The following is a 27,416-nucleotide window of genomic DNA, read 5'->3' as shown; positions in this document are numbered from 1 at the left end:
CCCCGGGCGCGCCTCCTCCCCGCAGCCCGCCGGGCGGCCTCGCCGACCTCCCGCGCCGAGGCCCTCCGGCGGCGCCGGCGCAGGCGGCCGCGGATTGGCCGCCGGGCTGGCGCGCGACGGGGCGGGCGGGGCGGGCGGGGCGGGGCGGGGCGGGGCGCGGCCGGCGTGCGTAGGCTGCGCTCTCCTGCGGCTCCGCGTCCCGGCGGGCTGCTCGCGGGCGCTGCGTGCTCGGGCTCCTGGGCCGGGTTCCGGGTCCCTGGAGGGCTCGGGTGCGGGCGGGCCCCGGGCCGGGGCGGCGCTGGGGCGCCCGGGACATGGCGCGGCCGGACGATGACGAGGGGGCGGCGGGGGCGCCCGCGAATGGCTACTTCCCGGTGCCTGGGCGCGAGGAGCCGCAGGGCGGGCCGGTCGCCGGCTGCCGGGCCCTGAACGGGGGCCCCCGGGCCGGGCCGCAGACCCCGTCGGCCCCCGGCGAGGAGACCCGGGCCCGGCTGCTGCCCGAGGGCCCCGGGGAGGAGGCGGAGGGCGCCCGGGAGCCGCGCACGGCGCTGTCGGCGCGGCGCTTCGCGGTGCTGCTCATCTTCAGCCTGTACTCGCTGGTGAACGCCTTCCAGTGGATCCAGTACAGCATCATCAGCAACGTGTTCGAGGGCTTCTACGGCGTCTCCTCGCTGCACATCGACTGGCTGTCCGTGGTGTACATGCTGGCCTACGTGCCCCTCATCCTCCCGGCCACCTGGCTGCTGTCCACCCGCGGCCTGCGGCTCAGCGCCCTGCTGGGCTCCGGCCTCAATTGCCTGGGCGCCTGGGTCAAGTGCGGCAGCGTGCAGCCGCACCTCTTCTGGGTCACCATGCTGGGCCAGTGCCTGTGCTCCGTGGCCCAGGTGTTCATCCTGGGCCTGCCCTCCCGCATCGCCTCGGTGTGGTTCGGGCCCAAGGAGGTGTCCACAGCTTGTGCCACCGCCGTGTTGGGCAATCAGGTGAGGACTTGGGTGACGGAAAGGGGAGCCGCGGCTGTGCGGCCTGGCGTGGAGGGAGCAGGGAGACCTGCGTCTGGGATTGAGGCGAGGGGCGGGACAGTCGTCAGCAGGGTCCCGTGTGCCTTGATAAGGTTTTTTATTTATTTTTTAAGGACAGAACTTGTCATCGAGTCTAAAGTGACTGCCTTGCTGTCTTGGTTTGGGAATTTCCCATCAAACAGTTAACCGAGGTAAAGACCATCTAGACCTAATATAGGAAACTTGTCAGTCGTGAGTCACTCTTGGGTAGATACTTTTGTGGCCAGAGTCATCTTTGCAAAAAGGTGCTGGATTCTGAGAAGTTTGAACCAATTTTGAATGATCAGTGTGAACAATCCCAGTTTAATTTTACCTGTGAGTGGTCAGCAGAGTGCCTGACCGGTCATTTAGATGACCGCTAGGTCAATGTTCTGGTGATAAAGACCTCAGAGACCTCCCCCGTTACCAACTAGGAACAGGAAAACAAGTCACAGGTCCAGAATCTACTGTAAAAGGGGTTTTTTTGGCCACCTCACATGAAGGCACTGGGTGTCTTCCTCACAACAGTTTCACATGCCCTTTGCATGCCAGCTGCATTGCCCCTTAGAATGTTCACTTGTTTTTTCAATTTGAGTGGCAGACTGATTCCTTATAATTTAAAATCTGTACTTGGAGTCCTTTGATTCTGTGTGTAAATTGAGTTCATTCAGCCTAAGGAGAAACTAAGATGCTTTGTTACAAAGACTTAACTTCTGTCTTTAAAATGTATCACTACTACCTGTAGCTACTTAACAACTGCCTTATCTCTGCCTTCTAGTCTGACATTTGTTTCAAGATTGCAGTAGAATTTATTGAAAATCCACAAAAAGACTACATGCTTTATTGCCTTATATTTACTTCCTTCTCTAAAAGGACAGAAGGGGTAGCTTGAAATACAGTTGTGTTTGCGTAATAATTTGTGATTGATATTTTAATTGGTTGCTTTTACATTTTTGGATGGGAATGTTTTCTTCTTAAGGCATTTGACCTGTATACCGTTTATTTAAGATTGATGCTTCACCGAGCATGACATTCTTTTTTTTTTTTTCTTTTTTAAGATTTATTTATGCATACAAGAACTGGGGTACAGGCCAGAGGTGCGGGAGGGTGAGAGGATTCACCAGAGACAGAGCGGGGAGCAGAACAGGCAGACTGACTGAAGTACACTGCTGAGGGGATCAGCGGGCCATTGAGAAGAGGTTTGCTGCACCTTGTGGGTAGCTCCCTGGCGTCCTGGGGATCCAACTGGTGCTGCAGAGACTGTGGATAGCTTCATAGTACTGTGGTTAACCTGTTGCACCACCAGGGAGGCCCGAGCTTGAGCTTGACATCTTTTAGATTGTCAACTTATAACTTTGGATTGTCAATTTCATGTCTGTTAAATGGCCACGACTTCCCTCCAGTGCTCAGTGCACCTCCGGACCTTCTTCTGGTGTTCTCCATCGATGAACTCATCCCTCCCTTGGTGCCTTGGTTGGGCAATTGCTGGTGTCCCCACGGTGCCTCTCCAGCTGAGGCTGTGGAGTGGCAACCATAATATTCAGTGTTACTGAGCTCTCACTGGCCACTGGGAACCATGTGTCATTTAATTAAATATTGGCAGGTAGGACTCCTTGTCTCCCTGTTTTATAGTTCCAGAAAATGAGACTTGAAGGGATGGAATTACTTTCCAAAGCCATTTGGCTCATTAGTGGCAGCACTCATCCTTATCTGTCTGAAACCTGGGTGCTGGCCCTTCTCTGCACCCACAGAGCCTCATCCCCCACCTGCCCAGGGCATCCTGTAGGACTTAGGTAAAATCTAAATCCTGTACTCTGGATTTCAGAATCCTAAATATGTCTTTGGTTCCTAAAATAACACTTCTGTTTGCATACGGGCCTTTGCAGAAGTCTTCCTTCTTCCTGGAATGTTCTTCTGGGATCACATTATATATCCTTAATGTCACTCAGGCCTTAAAGTAATATGACATGCTACATTAATATTACATGTCAGTTACCCAGTCCTCTAATTACATCAGTGTACTTTTTTTTTTTTTTTAGATTTATTTATTTATGCATACAAGAACTGGGGTACAGGCCAGAGGTGCAGGGGAATGGGGGGAGAGGATTCACTAGAGACAGAATAGGGAACAGAACAGGCAGGCTGACTGAAATGCACTCCTGAGGGGAGCAGCGGGGAGACAGGAGAGGTCTGCTGCGCCATGTGGATCATCTCCCTGGTTGGGGATCGAACTCTTGCTGTAGTGGCTGCTGATAGCTTCATACTGCTGCATCTTAACCCCTTGTACCACCAGGGAGGCCCCTGTACTTTAATTCTTTACACAGAATTGCCCAGTGTGTCTTTGTTTTTAGGTTTATAGGTTTCTGTGATGATTACTCATCTCCCACCCACACAATTAGATTGTAAATTTCATGAAAGCAGGTACATAGTCTAAATATAACACAACTGTGTTACCAACATTTATAACAACCCACATGTAGATACTCCAGAATTTGCTCAGTACACAAATGAGCTTCAGACTCAAACACTGGACGGTTCCAGTTGGATACCCTGCGCCCACCATTTTTTTTTTTTTTAATAGAGGCATGTTTATTTATTATTTATTTGTTTGTTTGTTTGATGGTTTGTTTATACATGCACTGGGTACAGTCAGAAGCACGGGAGGGTGAGAGAATTCACCAGAGCCAGAGCAGGGAGCAGAGCAGGCAGAAGGACCGAAGTACACTGCTGAGGGGAGCAGCGGGCGGCAGGAGAGGTCTGCGCGCCATGTGGGACCCTCCTCCGGTGGCCGGGGAGCAGCCGGGGATTGAACTGGTGCCACAGAGGCCGCGGGCAGCTTTGCAACCCAGCGCTCAACCGCTGCGCCACTGGGGAGGCCCCTGCGCCCACCATTTGATATTTACTGTGTCTCCCAGCTCCTTTCTCTCCCGCCACCCATTCTACTGGGGCCACCTGCAGCTCTATAGGAACTTTCCGGCTCATCTTCCTGCCTGCACCTCCCCCTCCTCCCTGGGCCCCATAGCCATGGTCATCCAGTCTAGTCTCCATGTTCATGGGGCGGGCCTGAGCCCTCTGCAGTGGCTGCTGTGACCGTGAGACGGATGTCAGACTCTAATGTGCCAGAGGAGAGCCTGTTAGCCCCACCCTCACCTCTCCACACCCCCACTCTGCACCAGACTCCGCTGGCCCCACACTCTCCTGGCTGGCTGGTTTCTCACAAGGTCGTGCCCTCCTTCTGGCTTTTTCTGTGTCCTGCTGAGCGCACTTCAGTCTCACTTGGCTGGTGGCTCTCATTTCTTACTCAGGCTTTGCTCCTCCAGACACTTTTCCCTGAACCCCAAGGCTATAGTAGTTGCCCCTCCAGAGGACTCTTAGTTAGGGTGTCTGTTCCACTTTGTCCGGGGTCACTCCAGGTGTGCCTCCGTGGCCCAGTGTAACTGCCCATGCATCCTTTTCTCTCTAAACCGTGTTATGTTGGGAGGGTCCCTTATGTGTCCTCCTGGGTCACTGTACCTCCAGCCATCACGTGCTGCACTCAAGACACTCTGATTACCTGTTTTTTGGAAAAGGAACAAATACAATTTTTGGCCTCCTTTAATTAATTAATCAATTAATTTAATTTATGCATATAAGAACTGGGGTGTAGGGGGTGAGAGGAGGCAGTGGGGAGCAGAACAGACAGATCTACTGAAATCCACTGCTGAGGGGACCAGCGGGGAGACAGGAGAGGTCTGCTCTGCCATGTGGGTAGCCTGGGGATCAAACTCAGAACTCATGCCTTGATAGCGCTGAGATTTTAACCCCTGTACCACCAGGGAGGTCCTTCCCTCCCCCTCTTCAGCCCCCCAGAATCTGGTCTCCCCCTTGATTGACTCTCCTTGGATACTCTGGCTCTATTTCTCTTGTGATGATCGTATTCAGCCTCATTATTCTCTTACTGATGTGAAATTCACGTGTTAGCTGAGCTGTTTGAATGTATAGCTCAGTGGCATTTAGTGCCTTCACTGTTGGAAGCACTGCCTCTAGCAAGCTCTAGACAAGTCACCCACCCCGAAGAAGACTGCAAACCCCCTGAGCAGTTCCTCATCCCCCTCTCTCCAGCCCCTGAGAACTTCTGCTTGATTTCTATGGATTTACTGATTCAAGACCTTTCATATAAATGAAGTCATACAATACAAGGCCTTTTGTATCTGGCTGCTTTCACTTAAGTCTTCGAAGTCCATCTGCATTGTAGGATGCATTTGTATTTCTTTTTAGGGCTGAATAATATTTTATTCAGTTTATTCATTCCACCCACTGTTAATAGGCATTGGGGTTGTTTCCTCCTTTCCACAACTGTGAGTGGTATTGCTGTGAATATTCATGTACATCACTCAGTATCTGTTTGAATATCTGTTTTCAATTTCGGGAGGTATATACCTAGGAGTGGAACTTCTAGGTCATTTGGTAATTTGAAGGAACTCTGCCAAATAGTTCACAGGCTGAACTATTTTGCAATCCCACCAGCAGTGCACAAGGTTCCGGCTTCTCAACATCCTAGCCAACACTTGTTACTTTCTAATTTTGTAATTATAGATGCCCTGGTATGTATAAAGTGTTATCTTGTGGTTTTAAATTGCATTTCCCTAATGGCTAATGATGTTATCCCTTTTTCATTAGCCCATTGGCCATTTGTACATCTTCTTTGGGGAAATGTCTGTTTCTGTCCTTAGTCTGTGTTTGAATTGGGATGTCTGCCTTTTTGTTGTTGGTTGTGCAAGTTCTTTACGTATTCTGGATACTGGACACTTGTCAGATATATGGTTTGCAAAAACGTTCTACCATCGTGTAAGTCATCTTTTTTTTTATCTTATTTTGCAATTTCTCATTCTCTTTATTGATTGTAAGGATCTAAAGGTAAGGACTATCTTCTTTTTTTTTTTAAGATTTATTTATTTTTGCATATAAGAACTGGGGTACAGGCCTGAGATGTGGGGATGGGTGAGTGGATTCACCAGGGACAGAGTGGGGAGCAGATTGACTGAAACAGTGCTGAGGGGAGCAGTGGGCGAGTCAAGAGAGGTCTGCTGTTCCATGTGGGTAGCTCCCTGGCCAGGGATGGAACTCGTGCTGCACAGGCTGCAGACAGCTTCATAGGTTGTGTCTTAACCCCTTGCACCACCAGGGAGGTCCAGTAAGGACTCTCTTCTACAGCTTTATAGCAGTCGCATTCAGACAATAGCAGCATTGGAGATGTTCTTTGGCTGGGGAGCCATCGTACTAGTTTCCTTTACTAGTGTAGCTGGGGTGCTGTGACCCTAAGAATTGGGGGGAAGGGGGAGGGCAAAGGGGATGAGCACAGTGCACTCTGTTGGTAGTGAACTCTGTTGTGCTTTGTCGTGGGTGAACTGTGGTAATAACACCTGAAGGGGGGATCCTTTTCTCCCAAAATATGAACAACGATGTAAACCAACATTATGTCACTAAAAAGGTACACAGCACCTTTTACAAAAACACGTCACAGCCACTGGCTCTCCTGTCTTTTGTCGTCAGTATGTACTTTTTCTTCTTAACAATAGCTGTTAATTGACCTGTTTATTTTACAGCTTGGAACTGCCATTGGCTTTTTGCTGCCACCGATTTTGGTGCCCAACACACAGAACGACACATATCTCCTGGCTTGTAACATCAGCAACATGTTTTACGGGACATCCGCGGTCTCCACCCTTTTATTTCTTTTAACAGTCATCGGTAAGTGCATATTTTTCCAAAATCATAGACAAGTGCATGACCGGTGTGAACGTAAAAATAACCAACCCAAAGGATTTTTATTGCTATCTCTGGTGTCTCTGGCTCATTTTATTCTTGCCGAGCTGGGTCTTGCACAGGTGGTGAACGCTACAGCCCTAGCAGAGGCCGTGCCCACTGCATCTGTTTTCATACTGTAAATAGAAGAGAGATCATGTCACCTCATATATCTCCCTACTAACTCTTGCTCCCAGTAGCAGCTGGTTGGAGCATGACTGCTTCCTCTTTGCATGCTCTTCTCCACGGTCTGCATTTACACTGACCTAGCCAGACCTGCCCTTGTCAGGCCTGGAAGGGATGCCCCATGGCTCTGACCCTCCTCATGGATGACAGGCCTTCCAACGACCCCATTTAATGGTTGACTGGATCTGAACTCGTTGATCAGGGGCTGGGCCTGGGCAGTGGCCAGCCGTTCAGCACAAGCTCATTCTGTGGGACTATCTGCTTGCTAGGCCCCTCCAGCCTCGTGCAGCTGCCTCACCGCCCCGAGTCCGCGCCTGGGCCTGTCTCTTGAAGCTGTCAGTCACAGTCAGCTGCCAGCAGCACCATCAGTTTGGAAGACAGTTCGGGAAGGTCTGCTTTTTTAAGTTTATTTTTTATGGGAAATGACTTTTATTTCAGGGGAAAGACAGGAAGGTTTATTTGGGTGAGCTAGCTGCTACACCAGCCAAAATGCCCCAGGGGCGCTCACTGGATCCTAAATTGATGTCCCAAGGGGAGGAAGTAGAAAGTGGAAAGGCCATTACTTGATCATTAAGATTTACAGCTAGGCTTTGATGTAGTGCTGTGTTGATTTTTACTGGAATGGAATTGAAAATGGAAGTTCCACCGACCTCCATCTATGAAATCCTCAGTTTTCAAAGAAAGGGCTTTGAGCACAGGGTGTTTCCTCGGAGCCTGCCTGGGGACATGAGCTGCTAGATTGACAATCATATCACCCTGTTTTATTTGAGAAATTGGAAGTGAGAACTGTTGTACAAAATTCTTTCTCATGGTTGGTGGGGTGACTGGCATTGGGGAGAAGTAGGGTGTACATGGGACATGGTGGCTGTAGCCCTGGATGCCCGATGACGAGTGAGGAATGAAAGCAGGACCATGCGCAGCTGCCACAGGGGAGCCTTGGGCCAGAAGTGGTGACATTTCAATTAAGAAGTTTCCTCATGCCTTAAAGTTAATAAGGAAACTCAGGATCACTTTTACTTATTTTTGTTAAATATTTAGTTATACATACAAGAGTTAGGGTATAGGCCAGAGGTGTTTTGGCGGGGATGGTGAGAGGACTCACCAGAGACAGAGCAGGGAGCAGAACAGGCGGATCTATTGAAATACACTGCTGAGGGGAGCAACGAGGAGACAGGAGAGGTCTGCTGCACCGTGTGGGTAGCTCTCTGGCTGGGGATCTAACTCCTGTTTCAGTGGCTGCAGATAGATTCATAGTGCTGAGACTTAACCCCTGCGCCACCCCCGGGTCACTTTTAAGTGCCTTACATTAAGGTCCATAATTACTAAGAGGCAGTCCCACTGTCCTCTGAATTCTACCCAGATTTACTTTGGAAGCCAAGACAAATCTTTTGTTTTTTAAATATTTATTTTTTATTTATTTATGTATACAAGAGCTGGGGTGTAGGCCAGAGGTGCAGGGGGTGAGAGGATTCACCAGAGACAGAGTGGGGAGCAGAACAGGCAGATTCCCAGAAATCCACTGCTGAGGGGAGAGTGGGTGAGCCAGGAGAGGTCTGCTGCTCCATGTGGGTAGCTCTCTGGCTGGCTGGGGATCAAGCTCAGGCCTCAATGGCTGGCGATAGCTTGATAGCACAGTCTTTAACACCCTGTGCCACCAGGAGGCTCAGCCCAGACAAATCTTAGGAAGCCACTGCCTTCCACCCAGCTGGTGGCAGGTGGTGGTTGACGCTCTGCAGCCTCCCTGGAGGCTGCCACCCCACCACCCTTGGGGAGCGCAAGGGTGACTGCTGTTGCCCAAGTCTCTGGGAGCTGCTGGGCTCCTGTGGGTCTCACACTAATTCTCCACGCTGGGTCTCTTGGCATGTGCCAGCACATTTAAAGCTACATGTGCCTGCTCATTGCACAGCCCTGGGGGGCGGCAGTGTCACTCTTTCCATTTTCTGGGTGAGGTTCTGGGTAAGGACAGCACAGACATTGAGCACATTTAAGTTACCTACGGGAGGTGAGGTTGGCAGCCTCACGCGCATGAAATGTGGAAACAGACCAGCTTGAATCTCCTTAACCTTCCTCGCCTGCTTGGATCAGACTGAGTGGGGGTGCCGTGGTGTGTGAACCCTCTTCTTGTGGCCACAGAGCAGTGAGGACACCACGCCAGTTAGGCCGGGGCCCTTCCTGCCTGCCATGCTGATGTGAATGGGTGACAGGAGCCAAAAGCAAGAGCCATCGGAATATTTACTATTAAGGCTCTGAAGCCCTGAGCAGGTGACACGGGGAGCTTTCCTCCTGATCCTTATACTCGGGATGCCTGCCCTGCTGGTGTAAACCTAACAGAAATACATTCTACTTAGTTACTTCAATCCCTGGAGATACAGTCTCTTATACTCAAAATATTCCTCAGAAAGGCGGTGTAGTTTGTAGCACTTCATTGGAAAATTCCTTTGCATATGTAATCCTCATATCAGCTGCTTCTTGCTGTTTCTGTTTGAGGAATGAGAAAGTAAGTGTGGTGGGGCGGTGGTGGGGGCGGGGGAGGGTTTGCCTTCTGTAGCTGGGCAGTGAGCTGGGCGGTCCTAGCACTCAGGCCTCAGTCTGTCTGACAATAAGTTTGTAATGTCTGTTTGCATCACGTAAAGACAAGTGAATGAAATCAGGAGATGGTGTTATAGTCTAATTTCAAAGCATAAAAGTGAGCCGAACAGCATTAGACTTGCCAATTTTTTTTTAAGATTCATTTATTTATTTGTGTTTGTTTGTTTGTTTAATTATTTATTTATTTATACAAGCACTGGGTATAGTCAGAAGTGCGGGAGGGTGAGAGAATTCGCCAGAGCGGGGAGCAGAGCAGGCAAAAGGACCGAAGCACACTGCTGAGGGGAGCAGCGGGCGGCAGGAGAGGTCTGCGTGCCATGTGGGACCCTCCTCCGGTGGCCGGGAGCAGCCGGGGATCGAACTGGTGCTGCAGAGGCTGCGGGCAGCTTCGCAACCCAGCGCTCAACCGCTGCGCCACCAGGGAGGCCCTAGACTTGCCCTTTACACACATGGGAGAGAAAGCTTGAATGTGGCACCCCAAAATCCTCGGCTTCTTTAGGTGCCGAGGATGGAGATTAACCATGTCAGAGTTGATCCTTTTTTTGGCGCAGGTTTTTTGTTTTTGTTTTTGTTTTTGTTTTTTAAAGATTTATTTATTTATTTATTTATTTATTTATGCATACAAGAACTGGGGTGTAAGCCAGAGGTATTGGGGGGGGGTGAGAGGATTCAGCAGAGACAGTAGGGAATAGATCTGGGAGATCCACTGAAAAACAATGCTGAGGGGAGCAATGGGGGAGGCCGGAGAGATCTGTGCCTTGTGGGTTGCTCCCTGGCTAGGCATTGAACTTGTGCTGCAGTGGCTGGCAATTGCTTGATCTTGCTGTCTTTAACCCCTGCACCATCAGGGAGGCCCCAAAATTTATTTATTTATGCATACGAGAACTGAGGTGCAGGCCAGAAGTGCTGGGGTTGGGGCGGGGATGAGAGGATTCTCTGGAGAAAGAGTGGAGAACAGAACAGGCAGACTGACTGAAATATACTGCTGAGAGGAGCAACAGGTGAGACAGGAGAGGTCTGCTGTGGTGCAGGTTTTTAGAGGAGAGGAGGCTGCACTTGATCAGTTTCAAAGGTGGGGAAACCCTTAATTCCTCCTCTGAATGGAGGAGTCCAGTCAGGCAGGGCCACAGACCAAGTTTTCAGTTCCTTTTTCTTCTCCCCATGCACGTGATCCTGAGTCATTCTATCATCCAGGCGCCGCCTAAGAACGCAGGAAAATATCTGAAACGGAAAGATTCTGAATGTAAACGTAATAGAGTGAAAAATTTGTGAGAATTGTTTCAGTTTGACATTTGAGTTCATTTCTGAGTCGTTAAGACTTGACCTAGTAAATCACAACCTGTTGATAAGTAAGACTTAAGACTCACTAGATACCACAACTGCCTTGTAAGCCTGGCCTTGACATTCAGAAACTTTGTTTGACTGCTATATGAGTTCTGTATCACCAATATTAATAAAAAGAGATATCTCCTATCTTAACTAGGACACAGAAACGTTCAGGAAAGGACTAGAGCCTTCCTCAGCAGTGCAGGAGCAGATAGGGAGGAGGAAGACGAGAAATTGCAGCAACTTAAAACAGTTTGTGTCCACCAGCTCTACAATGTAAGGACATTAAAAATAAGTATCTGTGAATTATGTCAAAATTGACATCTGTCTTAGTTATAATTGATCAATGTTTTTGTCAGCAAAGAACTTTATTTTATTTTTTTAAATTTTTAGCTGCCAGCAGAAAAATTAGAAGCACAGCATCAGATGGGGGTGTTAAGGGTCATTTATTTTGCCATGATTTTCAAATGTGGTTGGGTATTCTTCGCATTTGGAGAGTTTTGTTTTTAATGCAGTTTCTCAGGTTTTGTTCTGGGGGTTCTAACTCATTGAATCTTGGGTAAGAACTTCATAATCTGCATTTTTAAATATCTGCGTGATTGTGGTGGGCTAGGAGGTTCGATGGAGAATATCCTTACTGGAAGAAAAAAATAGCCACTATAAAAAAGAGAGAACAAATCATAATCTTTTAGAAAATATTACTTTTTTCTGAATCCATTTACTTTTTTTTTGGTTTTCCAGTTTACCCTGTTTCGTTGAGTCTAAGGTATTCATCTTTTTCATGAAATCTCTGAATTTGAAGCACCCTTAATAATGGTATCTAAGATGAAAAAGTTCTAGAGACCTGCTGTGTAAGGTTGTGCCTGCAGTCAACAACTCTGTGTCTTGCTCTTGTAGATTTCATGTTCTGTCCTTATCACTATAAAAAAAAGAACTTCAATGCGTGTGACTTCACTAGACACCCAGACGTGGTAGAAACTTCCTATGGAACCTGCAAGATCATTGAGTGCCAGTATCAGAACATCTCAGATTCAGTGAAATGCAGTCTTTTCCATTTATTTTAGTTTAAATTTAGGGAAAGCCCTAAAAATATATTTTAGTTTCTTTTTTTTAAGATTTATTTATTTATACATGCAAGAACTGGGGTGTAAGCCAGAGATGGGGGATTGTGAGAGGATTCACCAGAGAGAGTGGGGAGCAGAACAGGCAAATCCACTGAAATGCACTGCTGATGGGAGCAGCGGGTGAGTCAGGAGAGGTTTGCTGCGCCATGTGGCCGGGGATTGAACTTATGCTTCAGTGGCTGCGGGTAGCTTCATAGGTTGCATCTTAATCCCTTGTGCCCCCAGGGAGTCCCTATTTTAATTTCTGATGTGCAGATTCTAGCTGTTATGACTAGCCTCACCCTGTCAGCATCTCCTCCCAGCCGTGTGTTGCAGGCAAAGTTGCTAGATTCTTTCTGCCCAGCACAAGGGCAGTGTCTAACTGTCTGGCTGAGAAGGCGATGGAGTCTGCCTCGCACGCCATAGACTGGTGGTTCTGGTGCTCACAGTCTTAGGACCAATCTGTCACACTCTGATGTCTCAGCTCTGCCCCTCGATGTTCCACATGTGGTTGGTAATGCAACAGGGTGGTCCCCCTCTCCCTGTCCTATAACAGTAAGAGTGGGCAAGAAAGACCCAGCTCTGCTCTCACAAATCCCTGCACCTGTTCAGCTCTAGAGGTGCAAGTGGATCAGTGTTCAACTTTCTATCCAGTCTCAGCAGAAATAATTACTAACCCAAGACAGTCCTCTAAAGTCTAAAAGTTCAATAATGTATTTACTTGCTCATATTGTACACCTCTAATTATAAACCAGACTGAATTTAGATACAGAATTGTTGAGTACTTAAGATAATAACATTTAAGGACCTCCCCGGTGGCGCAGCGGTTGAGCTCTGGGTTGCGAAGCTGCCTGCAGCCTCTGCAGTGCTGGTTTGATCCCCGGCTGCTCCCCGCCCACCGGAGGAGGGTCCCGCATGCTGCGCAGACCTCTCCTGCTGCCCGCTGCTCCCCTCAGTGGTGTGCTTCGGTCCTTCTGCCTGCTCTGCTCCCCGCTCTGACTCTGGTGAATTCTCTCACCCTCCCGCACTTCTGACTGTACCCAGTGTTTGTATAAATATATAAAAATAAATCTTTAAAAAAAAAAGTCTTTAAAAAAAAAGATAATAACATTTAACCTTATTTAAAAATAGAAATATCAGTGAGTATGGTTGTGACATCTTGCTGGGTCTTGCTTAGTCAGTTTCAGAGGGCCGTGGTGGTAATGCCGGCCGGACTTAGCAATCAGTGAAGACAAACACTGTCTTGACTGTTCTTTGAACATGCACTGAGTTGAGTCTGGTCACTGAGGAAGGTGCTTGTGTTCAGTTACCGTGTCCTGTTTGTTCCCAGCATTCAAGGAGAAACCACGGTACCCCCCTAGTCAGGCCCAGGCGGCTCTACAAGACAGCCCCCCCGAAGCATACTCCTACAAGCAGTCGATGAGGAACCTGTTCAGAAACATTCCTTTCCTCCTGCTGCTGATCTCCTATGGTAAGTGGTTTCCTTTCATTCCCTTCGAGTGCAGGAAAGTGTTAATTGCTTTGTTTTTAACTAGTGGCCTGAGCTTTGATTAATAACAAGCTGGGTTTATTGACATGTTTACAAGGACAATCATCACATAGTCCAAAACTAAAAGCAGAAACTTCAGGCTGGATTTTCTTTCTTTTTTTTTTAAGATTTATTTTTTATTTATTTATGCATACAAGAACCAGGGTATAGGCTAGAGGTACGGGGGCGGTGAGGGTGGTGGTTAGTGAGAGGATTCACCAGAGACAGAGTGGGGCGCAGAACAGGAGAGGTCTGCTGTGCCATGTGGGTCAACTCCCTGGCCGGGTCTAACACTCAGGCCACCAGGAGGCCCCCACCAGAGCTAGCTTAATGCTTAACTCACATACTGTTTATTTTGTTGTTTTTATTGTATCAACAATTATCAAATACCAACTCAATATCTAACCGTGTTCTGGGTGCTCTGGGCTAGACGGAAGTGTGAGCTGTAGGATCCCTCCCTGAAGTAATTAGCGGCTTATGGGGGGTGGTGGAGGTGGGGGGTGATAGTGTAGACACATCTGAGAAGAAACAACCAGGTAGAGCCATTTGTGACACAGCAGTTAGCACTTACTGGACTGTGTGTGTGTGATTAGGTTAAAATCAGTTTAGTTTGGAATTTATAAAGGATTTTCATATAATTCCATTTAACTTTCTGAGATAGCTTTCTGAGATAGAGAGATTATGATGCCTATTTTATAAGTGAAGAATCTGAGTTCTTTTTATTTAATTTATTTGCATAAAACTCAAAAGGCACAAAGGATCTACAACAGAAGTCAGTCTCCCCAAGTTAGCCGTAACCCCTCCCTGGAGGCAGCCCGCTGTTGTCCTCGGCAGCTAACTGGTGAGCTGGTACAAACTTGACGTCAAAATCAGACAAGGATTGAGTAAGAGAAAAATTAAGACCAGTTTTACATAGGAACCTAGATCTAGAAATCCAAAATAAAACATCAGCAAACTTACAAAGTCGATAACACATCCTGACCATGTTTGGGTTCTATCAGGGGTGAGAACTGGTTTGATACTAGACATTCATGACTATCATTTACCACAGGACTAGCTGGAAGAAGAAAATTTACCCAATAGCTGAGGAAAAAAGCATGTGCTAGAACTGAATATTCATGATTAAAATCTCTAGAATGACTTTTATGAACCTGAGGTAGTTTTCTGTGAAAACTGTCGCAATCATTAGAATAAATGTGACCCTTAGAAGCATCACCCTTGGGGTCACTAAGAATGTCCCTTACAGACGCCTGATGTCATTCCTGTTCAGCCTCCAGCCAAGTCCCTCCTAGCCCATAACACACAGAAAGGAGAAGGTGTGTGAATGAGTGGGGGGAGCTGTGCCGTGAGGTACCCAGAGGTGAGCGGGCGATGAGCTCTGGCCCAACCTGGCCAGGGTTGGCATCGTAGATCAGCCCTGTTTATCCATGTGCTCCTGTGGCTGCTTTTGGACGACAATGGCAGAGTTGAGTAGTTGTAACAGAGACCACGTCACCTGCAAAACTAAAAATAGCCACTCTCTGGCCCTTTCCAGAAAATGTTTGCTGACCTCTGATCTCTAAAAAAGGTACAAAAGAACCTAGCACCATGTCACTAGGAGTGACATGGGCAAAGTTGCCAGCTCTCTGCCAGTGTGGGAATACCAGTTGCTTTCCTATGAAAAGGTACCTCCTGTAATAGCAGCCAAAACTATAGGATGCCAAGGACTAAATCTACCAAAATAAGCTTATAAATTAGAATAGGGGGCCTCCCCAGTGGTGCAGCGGGTTGAGTGCAGCACTGTGGGGCTGTCTACAGCTTCTGTGGCGTGGGTTTGATTCCCAGCTGGCCAGGGAGATCCCCACACGGCTCGCATACCTCTCCTGTCTCGCCCACTGCTCCCCTCAGCAGTGTCTTCGGTCTGTCTGCCTGTTCTGCTCCCCACTCTGTCTCTGGTGAATTCTCTCACCTTCCTATACCTCTGGCCTATACCCCCATGCTTGTATGAATGAATAAATCTTTAAAAATAAACAAATAAACAAACAAATAAATAAATTAGAATAGGGCCTCCTTGGTGGTGCAGGGGTTAAGTCCCAGCACTATGAAGCTATCTGCAGCCACTGCAGCACGAGTTCAATCCCCGACCAGGGAGCTACCCACATGGCACAACAGTCCTCTCCTGTCTCCCTGCTGCGCCCTCAGCACTGAATTTTAGTAGATCCATCTGTTCTGCTCACCATTCTGTCCCTGGTGAATCCTCTCACCCCTACCTCACACCTCTCGCCTGTACCCCAGCTCTTGTATGCATAAATAAATAAAATACATATTAAAAAAGCACCTGGCTAACTGGACTGTTACCCCACTTCCCACTGGGCTCCGGGTGCATCTGGCCCAGACTGGGTTGGCCTGGGGGGTAGGGCGGGAGGCTGACAAAGGAGGCCTGGGTGCTATGTGGGGAGCAGATCAGGTGGCTCCACTGAAACACACTGCCAAGGGGAGCAGCAGGGAGACAGGAGAGGTCTGCTGCACTATGTGGGTAGCTCCCTGGGCGGCGTACAAACTCGTGCTGCAGTGGCTGCAGATAGCTTCATAGTGCTGGGACTTAACCCCTTGTGCCACCAGGGAGGCCACTAGCCAGGCCTAGCAAGATCTCTAGCCCAGCTGTGGGCAGCATCCTGCTGTCTCCAGCTCAGATGGGGCTTCCAAGCTGGGGTGACTAAGGTGCCACAGATCAGCAGAGGCACAGCCCGGTCCCTGAACCCAGCAGAGCCTGGGACCTACCTGGGTCCCTTCTCGAAGGTCAGGGTATGCTACAGCAGAGAAGCCTGCCCCACGTCAGGTGCCTGACACAGCAGAGGGTTGTTTTTGGCCACATGCCCACTGTGGCTGGCATCGGGTTGGGCCCACCCAGATCCAAGCTGACGTTTCTGCTAGTACCCCCTCGAATGCGTGGCTCCTGTGACCTTGCACAGCTGAATGCTGGGCACCCCAGAGCGGCTCTCACACGGGGAGACCTGGCAGGGGAGAAGCTATAGAGGAACTTGCCTCTTGGATTATTCATACAGGAAAAGTAAAGTAAAATGAGATTGCTACATCAGACCTTACACAACAATGAATTGCAGTTGATTAAAGGGTAAAAATCAGAATGTCAAGTTTTAGAAGCCAGTGTAGGAAACCCTCTTTGGTAGTTTTAGAATTTCTTTCTGCAAAAAGTACAAACCCTAGGGGGCCTCCCCGGTGGCGCAGCGGTTGAGCTCTGGGTTGCGAAGCTGCCCACAGCCTCTGCAGCGCCAATTCGATCCCCGGCCACCGGGTGAGGGTCCCACATGGCACGCAGTCCTCTCCTGCCGCCCGCTGCTCCCCTCAGCAGTGTATTTCGTCGGTCTGCCTGTTCTGTTCCCTGCTCTGGCTCTGGTGAATTCTCTCACCCTCCCGTGCTTCTGACTGTACCCAGTGCTTGTATAAATAAATAAATATTTTTTAAAAAAGATTTATTTATTTGTTTGTTTGTTTATTTATATAAGCACTGGGTACAGTCAGAGGCGCGGGAGGGTGAGAGAATTCACCAGAGCCAGAGCGGGGAGCAGAGCAGGCAGACCCACGAAATACACTGCTGAGGGGAGCAGTGGGCGGCAGGAGAGGTCTGCGCGCCATGTGGGACCCCCCTCTGGTGGCCGGGGAGCAGCCAGGGATCGAACTGGCACTGCAGAGGCTGCGGGCAGCTTCGCAACCCAGCGCTCAACCGCTGCGCCATTGGGGAGACCCTAAATAAATAATTCTTAAAAAAATAAAAAAAACAGTACAAACCCTAAAGAAAAAGATTGATAAATACGATTACATGAAAATAGTGGTCTAAGAAGACAAGATGTAATCCATGAGAAAATGTCTGTGATGCGTAGAATCAACAAAGTCTTAGCACCCGCGATGTAAAAATAACTTCTGCAGCTCAGTGGACAAAGGTTGAGCAGTCCTGCTCTCGTTTTCCTAGACGTGAGCCCTGCTCAGAGCTGAGCCTCCCGGTCTCCTCTAAAATGCAGACCAAAGCCAGAGCTTGTGCCACACTCGGTGGAGCTTCCCACTTGGCAAGATTGTTTTCTTTATCTTGTACAAACAGATTTGGCAAGGACGTGGAGTCAAAGGACTCTGCTGGTGGAATAAACTGATGAAACCATTTTGAAGACCAGTTTGGCGCTATCCAGAAAGTAACTTTTTCTATTAGGTAAATACTTAGAGAAACCTTTATTATACTTGGGAACAAAAACATACTGTCTTTGCAGTGTTGTTGGAAACCGTGAAAAACATGAAATATCTATTGATAGGACAAGAGATATTAAAGTGAGGGATTCCCTGCTGGTCTAGGGGTTAAGTCTCAGCACTATCACCTCTACACCTGAGTTCGATTCCCGGCCAGGGAGCTGACCCACGTGGCGCAGCAGACCTCTCCTGTCTTCTTGTTGCTCCCCTCAGCGGTATATTTCAGTGGATCTGCCTGTTCTGCGCCCCACTCTGTGTCTGGTGAATCCTCTCGCTCCCACCCTCTGGTCTACATACCAGTTCTTCTACACCAAAGAGAGAGAAAGAGAAAGAGAATTAAAGTGAAGTGTGTGTATAAATATATATTTATATCTGTATCAAAACATAACCACACCATGGAATATTATGCAGCAGAGAAAGCTAACTAGAACTGAAAGTATCAACACAGAGCTATCTGAAAACGGTAATATTCTAAAACAAAAACAAATTTCAGAGAGATACAAATAATTATATAAAACTGAAATACATGCTGAATAGTTGTAATTGTTAGTGGCTGTAGTTATAAAGTGCTAAGCACGAAGATCAGAGTAGGGGTTACTTCTGAGAAAAATAGATGAGAATAAAATTGAAACATCTAAAAAATGAATCTGTATCAAAGATGGCAAAATCTTTAATATCTGACAAAGCTGACTGGTAAATACAGGTGTTTATCAAATAATTCTCTACAGTTTCGCATGCTTGAAATGCTTAATAATTTATTAAGCAGAGAGAAATTATTTTTAAGATTTATGTATTTATGCATACAAGAACTGGGGTATAGGCCAGAGGTACAGGGGGGTGAGAGGATTCACCAGAGAGAGTGGGGATAAGAACAGGCAAATCTACTGAACTACACTGCTGAGGGGAGCAACAGAGAGACAGGAGAGGTCTGCTGCGCCACGTGGGTCAGCTCCCTGGCTGGGGATCGAACTCAGGTGTAGAGGTGATAGTGCTGTGTAACCCCTTCCACCACCAGGGAGGCCCTGGAGAGAAATAATTTATAGAGGAAACATGGGGTTCTGACAAGTCATGTACTTCCTGACAACCAGCCGTAGGTGTTCTTTTGCTGCCTGTCCTGTGGTGAATACTGTCTTACCGCCACCCTGTGTGCAAGGGTGAGGCCTGGGGCCGTCTCCTGCCCTGGGCTCCAGCACGCTGGATGGGGTGACGTGTCCAGTCCATGCATCTGATCTGAACAGCCATGCGGGTGGGTGGCCAGTTTCTGTGGCCATAACCTCAAGTTGCTTCCTGCCAGGGCATGATAAGCTCTTCCACTTGCCTGTGAAACTGCCTGGAAAGCGCCTCCTCCTCCTAGTCTGGCAGGTTCCATGGCATGTGGGGCTGGGGCGGGGGTTACATTCCTGTCTCTCTTGTAGGTATCATGACTGGCGCCTTCTACTCGGTGTCCACACTGTTGAACCAGATGATCCTGACAGACTATGAGGTGAGTGTCTGCGTCTGTGCTGCAGCTGGCGGGCTTTGTCACAAGCGGCTGGGTCCCTGGCCTGAGGCCAGAGTTAGGACCTGGTTTAGTTCACATCTGGGGGACCCACAGAATGGAGAGCTGCCACTGCTTTGGCAATGCCCAAGTCTTACAATTTTTTTAAAGTTTATTTGTTTTTTATTTTTTGCGTAGAAGAACTGGGGTGTAGGCCAGAGGTGCGGGGGATAAGAGGATTCACCAGAGACAAAGTGGGGAGCAGAACAGGCAGATCCACTGAGTTACACTGCTGAGGGGAGCAGCAGGGAGACAGGAGAGGTCTGCTGCACGGTGTGGTCACCTCCCCGGCTGGCTGGAGATCGAACTTGTGCTGCAGAGGCTGTGGATAGCTTCACAATGTTGTGCTTAACCTTAACCTTGTGCCACAGGGAGGCCCCACTTTTTTTTTTTTTTTTAATAAATTCTCCTTTAAATAAATAGTGTCACTGGCTATGGGGAAAAAATTAGTGGAACCAATACAAATATAAGAAGAAATATCCAACTCTGACTCTTTTGAAAGGAGGAAGCACTTGTAATGTGGAAAAGTGTGATTCACCTCCTTTTCTGTCATCTGTGAATTATGTAAGTATCCTCATCAAAATCATTGTATTTCGGGGCCTCCCTGGTGGTGCAAGGGGTTAAGCATAGCACTGTGAAGCTGTCCACAGTCTCTGCAACATGAATTCAATCCTGGCGAGCCAGGGAGCAACCCACATGGCGCAGCAGACCTCTCCTGTCTCCCTGCTGCTCCCCTCAGCAGTGTATTTCAGTCAATCTGCCTGTTCCATTCCCCACTCTGTCTCTGGTGAATCCTCTCACCCTCCGCACCTCTGGCCTGTACCCCAGTTATTGTATGCATAAATAAATTTGTTTTTTTTAAATCATTGTATTTCTAATCAGAGGATTGAGGAAATTTTTGGCTTTTGATTCTTCTCCCATTTCCTGGTACACCCCCCCCCCCACCTCCCGGTTTTGGGAAAGGAAGCTTCTGTCTGCTCTGCCTGCCTCAACCCACTCAGCCTGACATGTGCCAACCTTCCTGGGGTGGCGTCTGCTTCATTCTGAGATGGCCGTTGGTTGGGGGGTTGAACCCCAAGTGTCTGGTTAACCCCTTCTTGACACCCCCAGGGAGAAGAGGTGAACGCTGGGAGGATCGGGTTGACCCTGGTGGTTGCCGGGATGGTGGGCTCCATCCTTTGCGGCTTGTGGCTGGACTACACCAAAACATACAAGTAGGTGAAAGTGTCTGTGTGTTTGTACACACGTGTGCATGCAGCCCATGTGTTTGGGGTTTTGAGGAATCTGCTTTCTATTTTAAGAAATGTAGACAATGCCACCATGGTGTGAAGACTTGGCTGTGCCCTCCGGGCCCTCCTTGCCCAGCGTGTCCCTGGTCTGTGTCCCTCCTCGTGGGGCCCACCCTGGGCTGGACCCCGCGCCTCCCCCAGTCAGCTGGGGCCTCATTTCTGCCCTGGAAAGAGCCCTTTCTGGAGACCATCCAGCTGGACACAGACTTCTCCTTTGTTGGGAGTTAAAAGACAGAAAAAAAGTGATTTTTTTTTTTCCTTTCAAAAATGTATTGCTGGGCATCAGGCTTTTTTTGGTTAAAAAGTTATTGGCTAAATTGCCCCTAAACTACAGGCCTGCTCACTGGGGATGTCATACTAAAAATGTCGTAACTTGTGCGTTTCTGTGGCGCCAGCATGGAGCTGATGCCAAAGGGAAAGTGGCGGCAGCCACTGGAGCCAGGCAAGGGGCTCAGGGTGGCATCTGGGCCATAAAAGGAAAGTCACGCTTTAAAAAAGAAAAAAAAGATTTATTTTGTTTATTGATGCATACAAGAGCTGGGGTGTAGGCCAGAGGTGCGGGAGGTGAGAGGACTCACCAGAGACAGAGTGGGGAGCAGAACAGGCGGATCCACTGAAATCCACTGCTTAGGGGAGCAGCAGGCAAGACAGGAGAGGTCTGCTGTGCCCTGTGGATCAGCTCCCTGGCTAGGGATCGAACTTGTGCTGCAGAGACTGCGGATAGCTTCATAGTGCTGAGACTTAATCCCTTGTGCCACCCCGGAGGCCCTCAAGTTTAAGCTTTAAACTCCATGCTTCACTAGGAACATTTTCCATAGATACAAATTTTGATAATTTTGAAAACCAAATTGTGCCTCTCCCAGGACAGGGTAAGATGGGTCCGATCAGCAGTTGCAGCATGGGTGTCATGGGGAGGCTGTGGTTCCCCAAACCAGCCAGCGAGTCCTGGACCAGCTCCAGTGTCCAGCAGCTCAGCTCCATGAGGGCGCTGGCCACTGGGAAGTGGTGTTGGATCCCACGAGTCTCCCTGGCCCGATGCAGCCTCAAGTTCAGGTGGCCCCCTGGGTGTCTGACCCTCGCACTGACCGTCAGAAGGTCCCACAACCCCCTCCTCTGGTTCAGTCAATTTGCTAGAGATCACCAGGTTGTTATAAAAGGACATAATAGGAGCGGCTGTGGGAGGGTGGTGGGTGGGCGAGGGTGGGCCACGCGGATCTTCCTGGGCACCGTTCTCTGCTCGTTGCCTGTTCTAGGCCCTCCGGGTCTGTTCACGGGCTCTGAAGGGTTTGTCACGGAGCCCGGGTCGGGGATGGACTTGCTGCTCCCTCGGTCTGGGGTGCCCTGGAAGCACTGGGCTCTGCTTGCGGGGTGTCCGCTGGCCTTGTGATGCCCTGCTGTTCTGGGAACCAGGAAATGTCATGCGCACAGATGAGCCACAGGTTCACGGGCACTGACGTCCAGTGAGCCTTTTTCAGGCAGACCACGCTGACCGTGTATGTCCTGTCCTTCGTGGGGATGCTCGTGTTCACCTTCACACTGAACCTGGGAAACATCTTCCTCGTGTTTATTACCGGAGGGGTGCTGGGGTAAGCATTGTGGATCGAGGTGGGCTGCCTCTATGAGTCTGAAGAATTAGTAATGTTGATCTTAGTTTAAAATTATCTAAAGGAGCTTTAATATTTTTAATTTTAAAGAATCTGTCCTATGCATATAAATTTATGCATTTCTTCAGAATGATAAATAATTATATATATATATATTTGCATGTAAGAACTGTGATATAGGCCAGAGGCATGGGGGTGAGAGGATTGCCCAGAGACAGTGGGGAGCAGAACAGGCGGATATACTGCTGAGGGGAGCAGCAGGAAGACAGGGGAGGGGTCTGCTGCACCCTGTGGGTCAGTTTTCTGGCTGGGATAGAACTCAGGCAGCAGCCATGTTAGTGCTGAAATTTAACCCTTAGGCCACCAAGGAGGCCCGATAAATTTTAAGTGGTGTTTTGGTGTGCTCTGTGTTAAACATGCATTAGCCTAACTTAATCTAAGTCTTACTTGGTTAGAAGAACAAATGACTTAGAGAACTAGAGGTCAGTTTTTCTCAGAATAAGAAAAATGGGATCTTCACTTCACGACACTGGTGACCGTGGCTACTGGGGCAAGATCCCCGGGCCTCGCTTGCCTAGACTGGCTTCAGAGCATTCACTTATGTGGTGTTCATGGCGCAGCCACCTGCAGAGGGACAGGCACGTCACCCCTCAGACACTGTCCATAATCCTGGGCTTATCTCCTAGTTTCTTCCTGACCGGCTACCTCCCCTTGGGGTTTGAGTTTGCTGTTGAGATCACGTACCCGGAGCCTGAAGGCACCTCGTCTGGGCTTCTCAATGCTGCGGCCCAGGTAGGTCCCCTCCAGCTGCCTTGCACCCCGGTATTGTGGGCAATGGGTGTGACCATAGTTGTTTGTTTGTTTTTTAAAAATAGATTTATTATGCGTAGAAGAACTGGGGTACAGGCCAGAGGTGTGGGGGGGTTAGAGGATTCACCAGAGACAGAGTGGGGAGCAGAATAGGTGCATCCACTGAAATCCACTGCTGAGGGGAGCAACGGGGAGACAGGAGAGGTCTGCTGCACCCTGTGGTTAGCTACCTGGCCAGAATCGAACTCAGGTCACAGTGGCTGCCGATAGCTTGATAGTGCTGTGTCTTACTCCTTGGTGCCACTAAGGAGGCCTCGTGACCATAGTTTTTGTTGAAAAAAATTTTGCTTTGAACACATTTTTCCAGATACCAAAGCCTGTGAACATGATAGTAAAGAGAAGTTTGGAATAAAATGTTAAAGACTCAAACACGGTCAAGATCATTCTCTTATTTTCTTCAGATATTTGGGATTTTGTTCACCTTGGCTCAAGGAAAGCTCACGGTGGACTACTGCCCCATGGCAGGCAACATCTTCCTCTGTGTCTGGATATTCGTGGGCATCATCCTGACGGGTGAGTTGGGGCATTTACCTGCACACATTCTGTGTCAGTTTGTCTTTATGCTTAATTTTCACATAGATGGCTTTTCAGTGATGCGGGAGAAGTCAAGCAGGCAATGAGATGAAAAGCAGGTTCGTCCTTGTGTTCATCCAAGGATACGCGTGTGTGTCCGGTTTCAAAATCACCACAGTCACGAAGCAGGAAATCATGTGCCAGAAGCCAGTGGGGACCTGGCCTGGAGGTGGGCTCTGCTCAGCAGTTATGGATGGCATGGAGCCTCTCCTCTGGGCTCCCGCTCCGCAGCCCCCCATCCTGGTAGCTGGGTGCTCAGGGGCCAGGCTGGGGGTTGTTAGCCTGCTCTCACGCTTATTACGTGTGATCCAGAGGACAAGGGCAGGGGTGAGACGGCACCAGGCTCCAGGGAATCCCGGATGTCCAGGCACATGGCATGAAAGGGCTCCAGGGCCAGGGTGTCATCCAGCAGAGCGTCCAGGCCCACGCGGCCTCCAGTGTGCTTTCACCAAGCTCCTTCCTCCCTGCCCTCTCTACCTCCTTTTTCCAACATGAGCCACACTGGGTGTCCTCACCGCTGACCGTGTCGCTTCTCTATTTCAGCGCTGATCAAGTCTGACCTGAGAAGACACAACGTGAACATAGGAGTCACGAATGGCGACGTGAAAGCTGTAAGTAAGGCGGTGTCAGTGATTACACTGTCAAGAAAAGCACACGGGGTAGGGTGTGACTTCACCCTTTTGGCTCAGCTGGTCATTCCTGAGCTGCCATCTGGTGACATCATGTATGCCCGACGCACTAGGTCTTCTCTTCTGCAGGTCCCGGTCGACAGCCCCACAGATCAAGAATCCAAAACCATCCTGACACCCACACAGTTAGAATCGGCAATTTGAGGGGAAAGAGGATGTTACCGATGTGTGAAAGCGGAGCAGGAAGGTCTTGGAGCTGAACACTTACTGGACACTTACTGGATGAGCCCTGAATGCAAACACTGTTTGGCTTAGTTGTTAATTTAAGCAATATTTTGCAGCCATCACCTACACACTACCATTCTCTTGGTGCCTGTTGTGTTTTATATTTTTTATTTGAGAGTATGCTACTTGATACCTATTTTTCAGAAGTGTTTCTCTTTTTTATAGAAAATGGAAGCATAAAACACTTTCTAAAACAGTAAGGCAGTCTAGTCCCTATAAGTACATAGTTTAGATATAAAAATATGCAGGGAACCGAGTACGTGTATCCCTCCTTGGCCCCTGGTCCGTCTTCTGACCTCCTGCCAGGCCCCTGGGTGACAGCCACACTCCCCACCCCAGCACAGCCTTGGGATGAGACTTGCAAGGACCTCGAAGTTTCATCCACTTCTCACACATTGTTGTGTGGTGCCTGGCACAGGTTGGACCCTCAGTTTTGATCTTGGACATATGTCCTGCCCAGGCATAGTAGCATGTCCCAGTTTGCCATGTGGCCTGTCGTGGTATTTTTTCACTGTGACTGAAATTAGAGTGCTTTTGTACCCATTGCCTTTTTTATTCTTTTTTTCAACATATAACTTCCTAGTAAGAAAACCCTATTTGATATGTTTCTGGCTTTCTCGTGATCTTGGTCAAATCTCATCCTTTGGCCTGGAAATGTCCTGAGAGCCTGAAATCCGCAGTGATGCCACTGGGCCAGGACTTCCCCCTGCCCCGTCTGTCCTCGTTCTGTTCTGCAGTGTCACTCCTTGACCTTGTCCTGCAAGTAAGACACCCAGGCGGGACTCTTTCTGGAGCTTCCGCGGGCTGCTCAGATCTGCTCTTGTGTGCACTCAGGTGGGGAGATGAGAACCAGCTATGTCCCTGCACCCACCACCACACTCTGTCTGCAGAGGGGGGGTGTGTCTGTCCACACTTCCACTGATGTGGGTAGAAGGGTGATGATGTCAGATCAGCTGGTTCATACTGGGCCCCTTAAACCAAAAAAAGCCAATCATGAATACTCTTGAATATCCTTGTAGTAAATTAGCAATTCTGATTTGAGCTCTGTCTGCATTGATTTATATGCAAATTTAACATTTTCTGCCATGAATTATGTAGCCTGACCTGGGAGAACCTGTTAGCAGAAGGAAGCTGGGATCAAGTCTGGGTCTAGATCAGTCTCTGCCACCCGGGGAACCCTGCTCAGCGTTTCTTCATCCGTGTGATGAACGTAGTCAGTCTCCCAGAGCCTCTTTGAATCTCAAATGCTTTCTTGTGGGGTAGACCAAATCTTTGTACTACAGGGACTTGAGTCCAGCTCATGAAACACTTGGATAAACACTATGGTTTTCACTTTAGACACAGAGATGCCCCAAATCTGGAGCCTGTTTATTTTATTGGTGATAATTCAGGCAGAACTACTAACCAGATCGCCTACTTCCTTATTTATTCGCATTGCAGGTTTTATGGCCAAAAATGTGTTTTAAAATCCTTCCTCCAAATAATTGTTTATATTTTTTACTGTTAATATTATTTAAAAGAATCATGTATCTCTTAAGTTCCTAAGTTTTGAATAAAGCACAGATAAAAGTTGGAATTCATTTCTGAAAAGCATGTGAGTGCATATTTATTTCAGGTGTTTTTCTAATTGATCAGATAATGGTTGAAACACAAAATGAATTGATAACCTTTGAGTTTTGAGTTTAAGTTGTCTGTGATATGTCAAAAAAGTCTGTTATATCTTTGGAATGTGGAGTGTTTAACCATTTTTATGTAAATCTTAATAAGTGATTTTAGAAAGAAACTGGGTGTTTGCAAAAGCTGTTGAATTCATAAATGGGAAAATATGGCTTTTGCTTTCTGTGAATGTTGTAGAAATGTTTTAAAAATGTTTATGTGTAAACCAGAGTGTTGCCGGAGAATTCTTGTCTGTCTTAAGTCACTCTAAATTTTGCTTTTTGTACTGTCTGTGTGCTTGTTCTTCAGTATTTCAACTTGAAATAAATTTATTTTTTTAATGTTAATTTTGTATGACTTTTTTGGCACAGAAGAACTGGGGTGCAAGTTTGGGGGGTGAGAGGACTCCCCAGAGAAGAGTGGGGAGCAGAACAGGTGGATCTACTGTTGAGGGGAGCAGCAGGGAGACAGGAGAGGTCTGCTGCGTCAGCTACCTGGCTGGGGATCAAACTCAGGCCGTGGTGGCTGGTGATGGTTTGATAGTGCTAAGAGTGTGACCCCTGCACCACCAGGGAGGCCCCAGCCCTGGGTCTTTCTGGCCTTAGCAGGGTTTAGGGTGACAGAGCTTCCCACGCACTCTGGGGCTAGGGGGCAGAGTGGGCACAGAGTCATTAGCTGCAAACCTGTGCAAAGCTTGTTATGCCTCCACAGGGGACCAGTGCCTGTGATTTACATGCATGCATGATGGATTGTCTACTGCACCATGCGCCTCTTGAAAGCACTATCTCGATGTGTAAGTTAAGGACACACGTCTCTGGGAGCCTAACATCTCGGGCAGGCACCTTATTGTCTGCCATCTGGAGAACGTAATCTTTCCAAATTTCTGTTCCTTCCTCTACTAGAGGCTGTGGTTCAAGTTAAGCAAAAAGCAAGTGTTGTGCCCGCGAACGACAAATGCAGCTCCCAAGAAATCAAGGACAGCTGATGCAAGCACAAAAGGGAGTTTAATACAGACCCCAGTCTGGACTCACGACGCTCAACGACTCAGCGGTGGATGGTGAGAGTCCCTAACTGGGGATACGGGAAGGTATTTATAGGGTTACAAGCAGGCTTAAATTTTAAAACAAGTTGGCAATTAAAAATTGGCTACTAAAAGGCATTTTTGGCATGGGCACAACTCAAAATTC

General features: G+C 48.5%; 1 protein-coding gene across 1 annotated transcript; it reads left to right on the top strand.

Annotated features, from left to right (window-relative positions):
- Positions 1-314: 314 nt before the first annotated feature.
- FLVCR1 (FLVCR heme transporter 1) lies at positions 315-26,568 on the top strand. The gene is made up of 10 exons (XM_037495893.2): positions 315-980; positions 6,623-6,767; positions 13,356-13,496; positions 19,202-19,269; positions 20,434-20,537; positions 22,088-22,198; positions 22,903-23,008; positions 23,488-23,599; positions 24,203-24,270; positions 24,418-26,568. The coding sequence occupies exons 1-10, from the start codon at positions 315-317 to the stop codon at positions 24,490-24,492; spliced, it is 1,596 nt and encodes a 531-aa protein (XP_037351790.1). The 3' UTR covers positions 24,493-26,568.
- The last annotated feature ends 848 nt before the right edge of the window (positions 26,569-27,416 follow it).

Source organism: Talpa occidentalis, unplaced genomic scaffold (assembly GCF_014898055.3).
Source record: "Talpa occidentalis isolate TD23 unplaced genomic scaffold, MPIMG_talOcc4v2.1 talOcc4.8, whole genome shotgun sequence".
In the NCBI taxonomy this organism is placed as follows: Eukaryota; Metazoa; Chordata; class Mammalia; order Eulipotyphla; family Talpidae; genus Talpa; species Talpa occidentalis.
The sequence above is the reverse complement of the archived record's forward strand: the minus strand, read 5'-3'. Positions and strand labels throughout refer to the sequence as shown.

Excerpts from the sequence above, each read along its gene's own strand:
- FLVCR1 (XM_037495893.2), top strand. The coding sequence starts at position 315 with ATGGCGCGGCCGGACGATGACGAGGGGGCGGCGGGGGCGCCCGCGAAT. Across the intron at positions 23,009-23,487 it reads TTCTCAATGCTGCGGCCCAG|ATATTTGGGATTTTGTTCAC; the intron begins GTAGGTCCCCTC and ends TATTTTCTTCAG. Across the intron at positions 24,271-24,417 it reads CGAATGGCGACGTGAAAGCT|GTCCCGGTCGACAGCCCCAC; the intron begins GTAAGTAAGGCG and ends TCTCTTCTGCAG.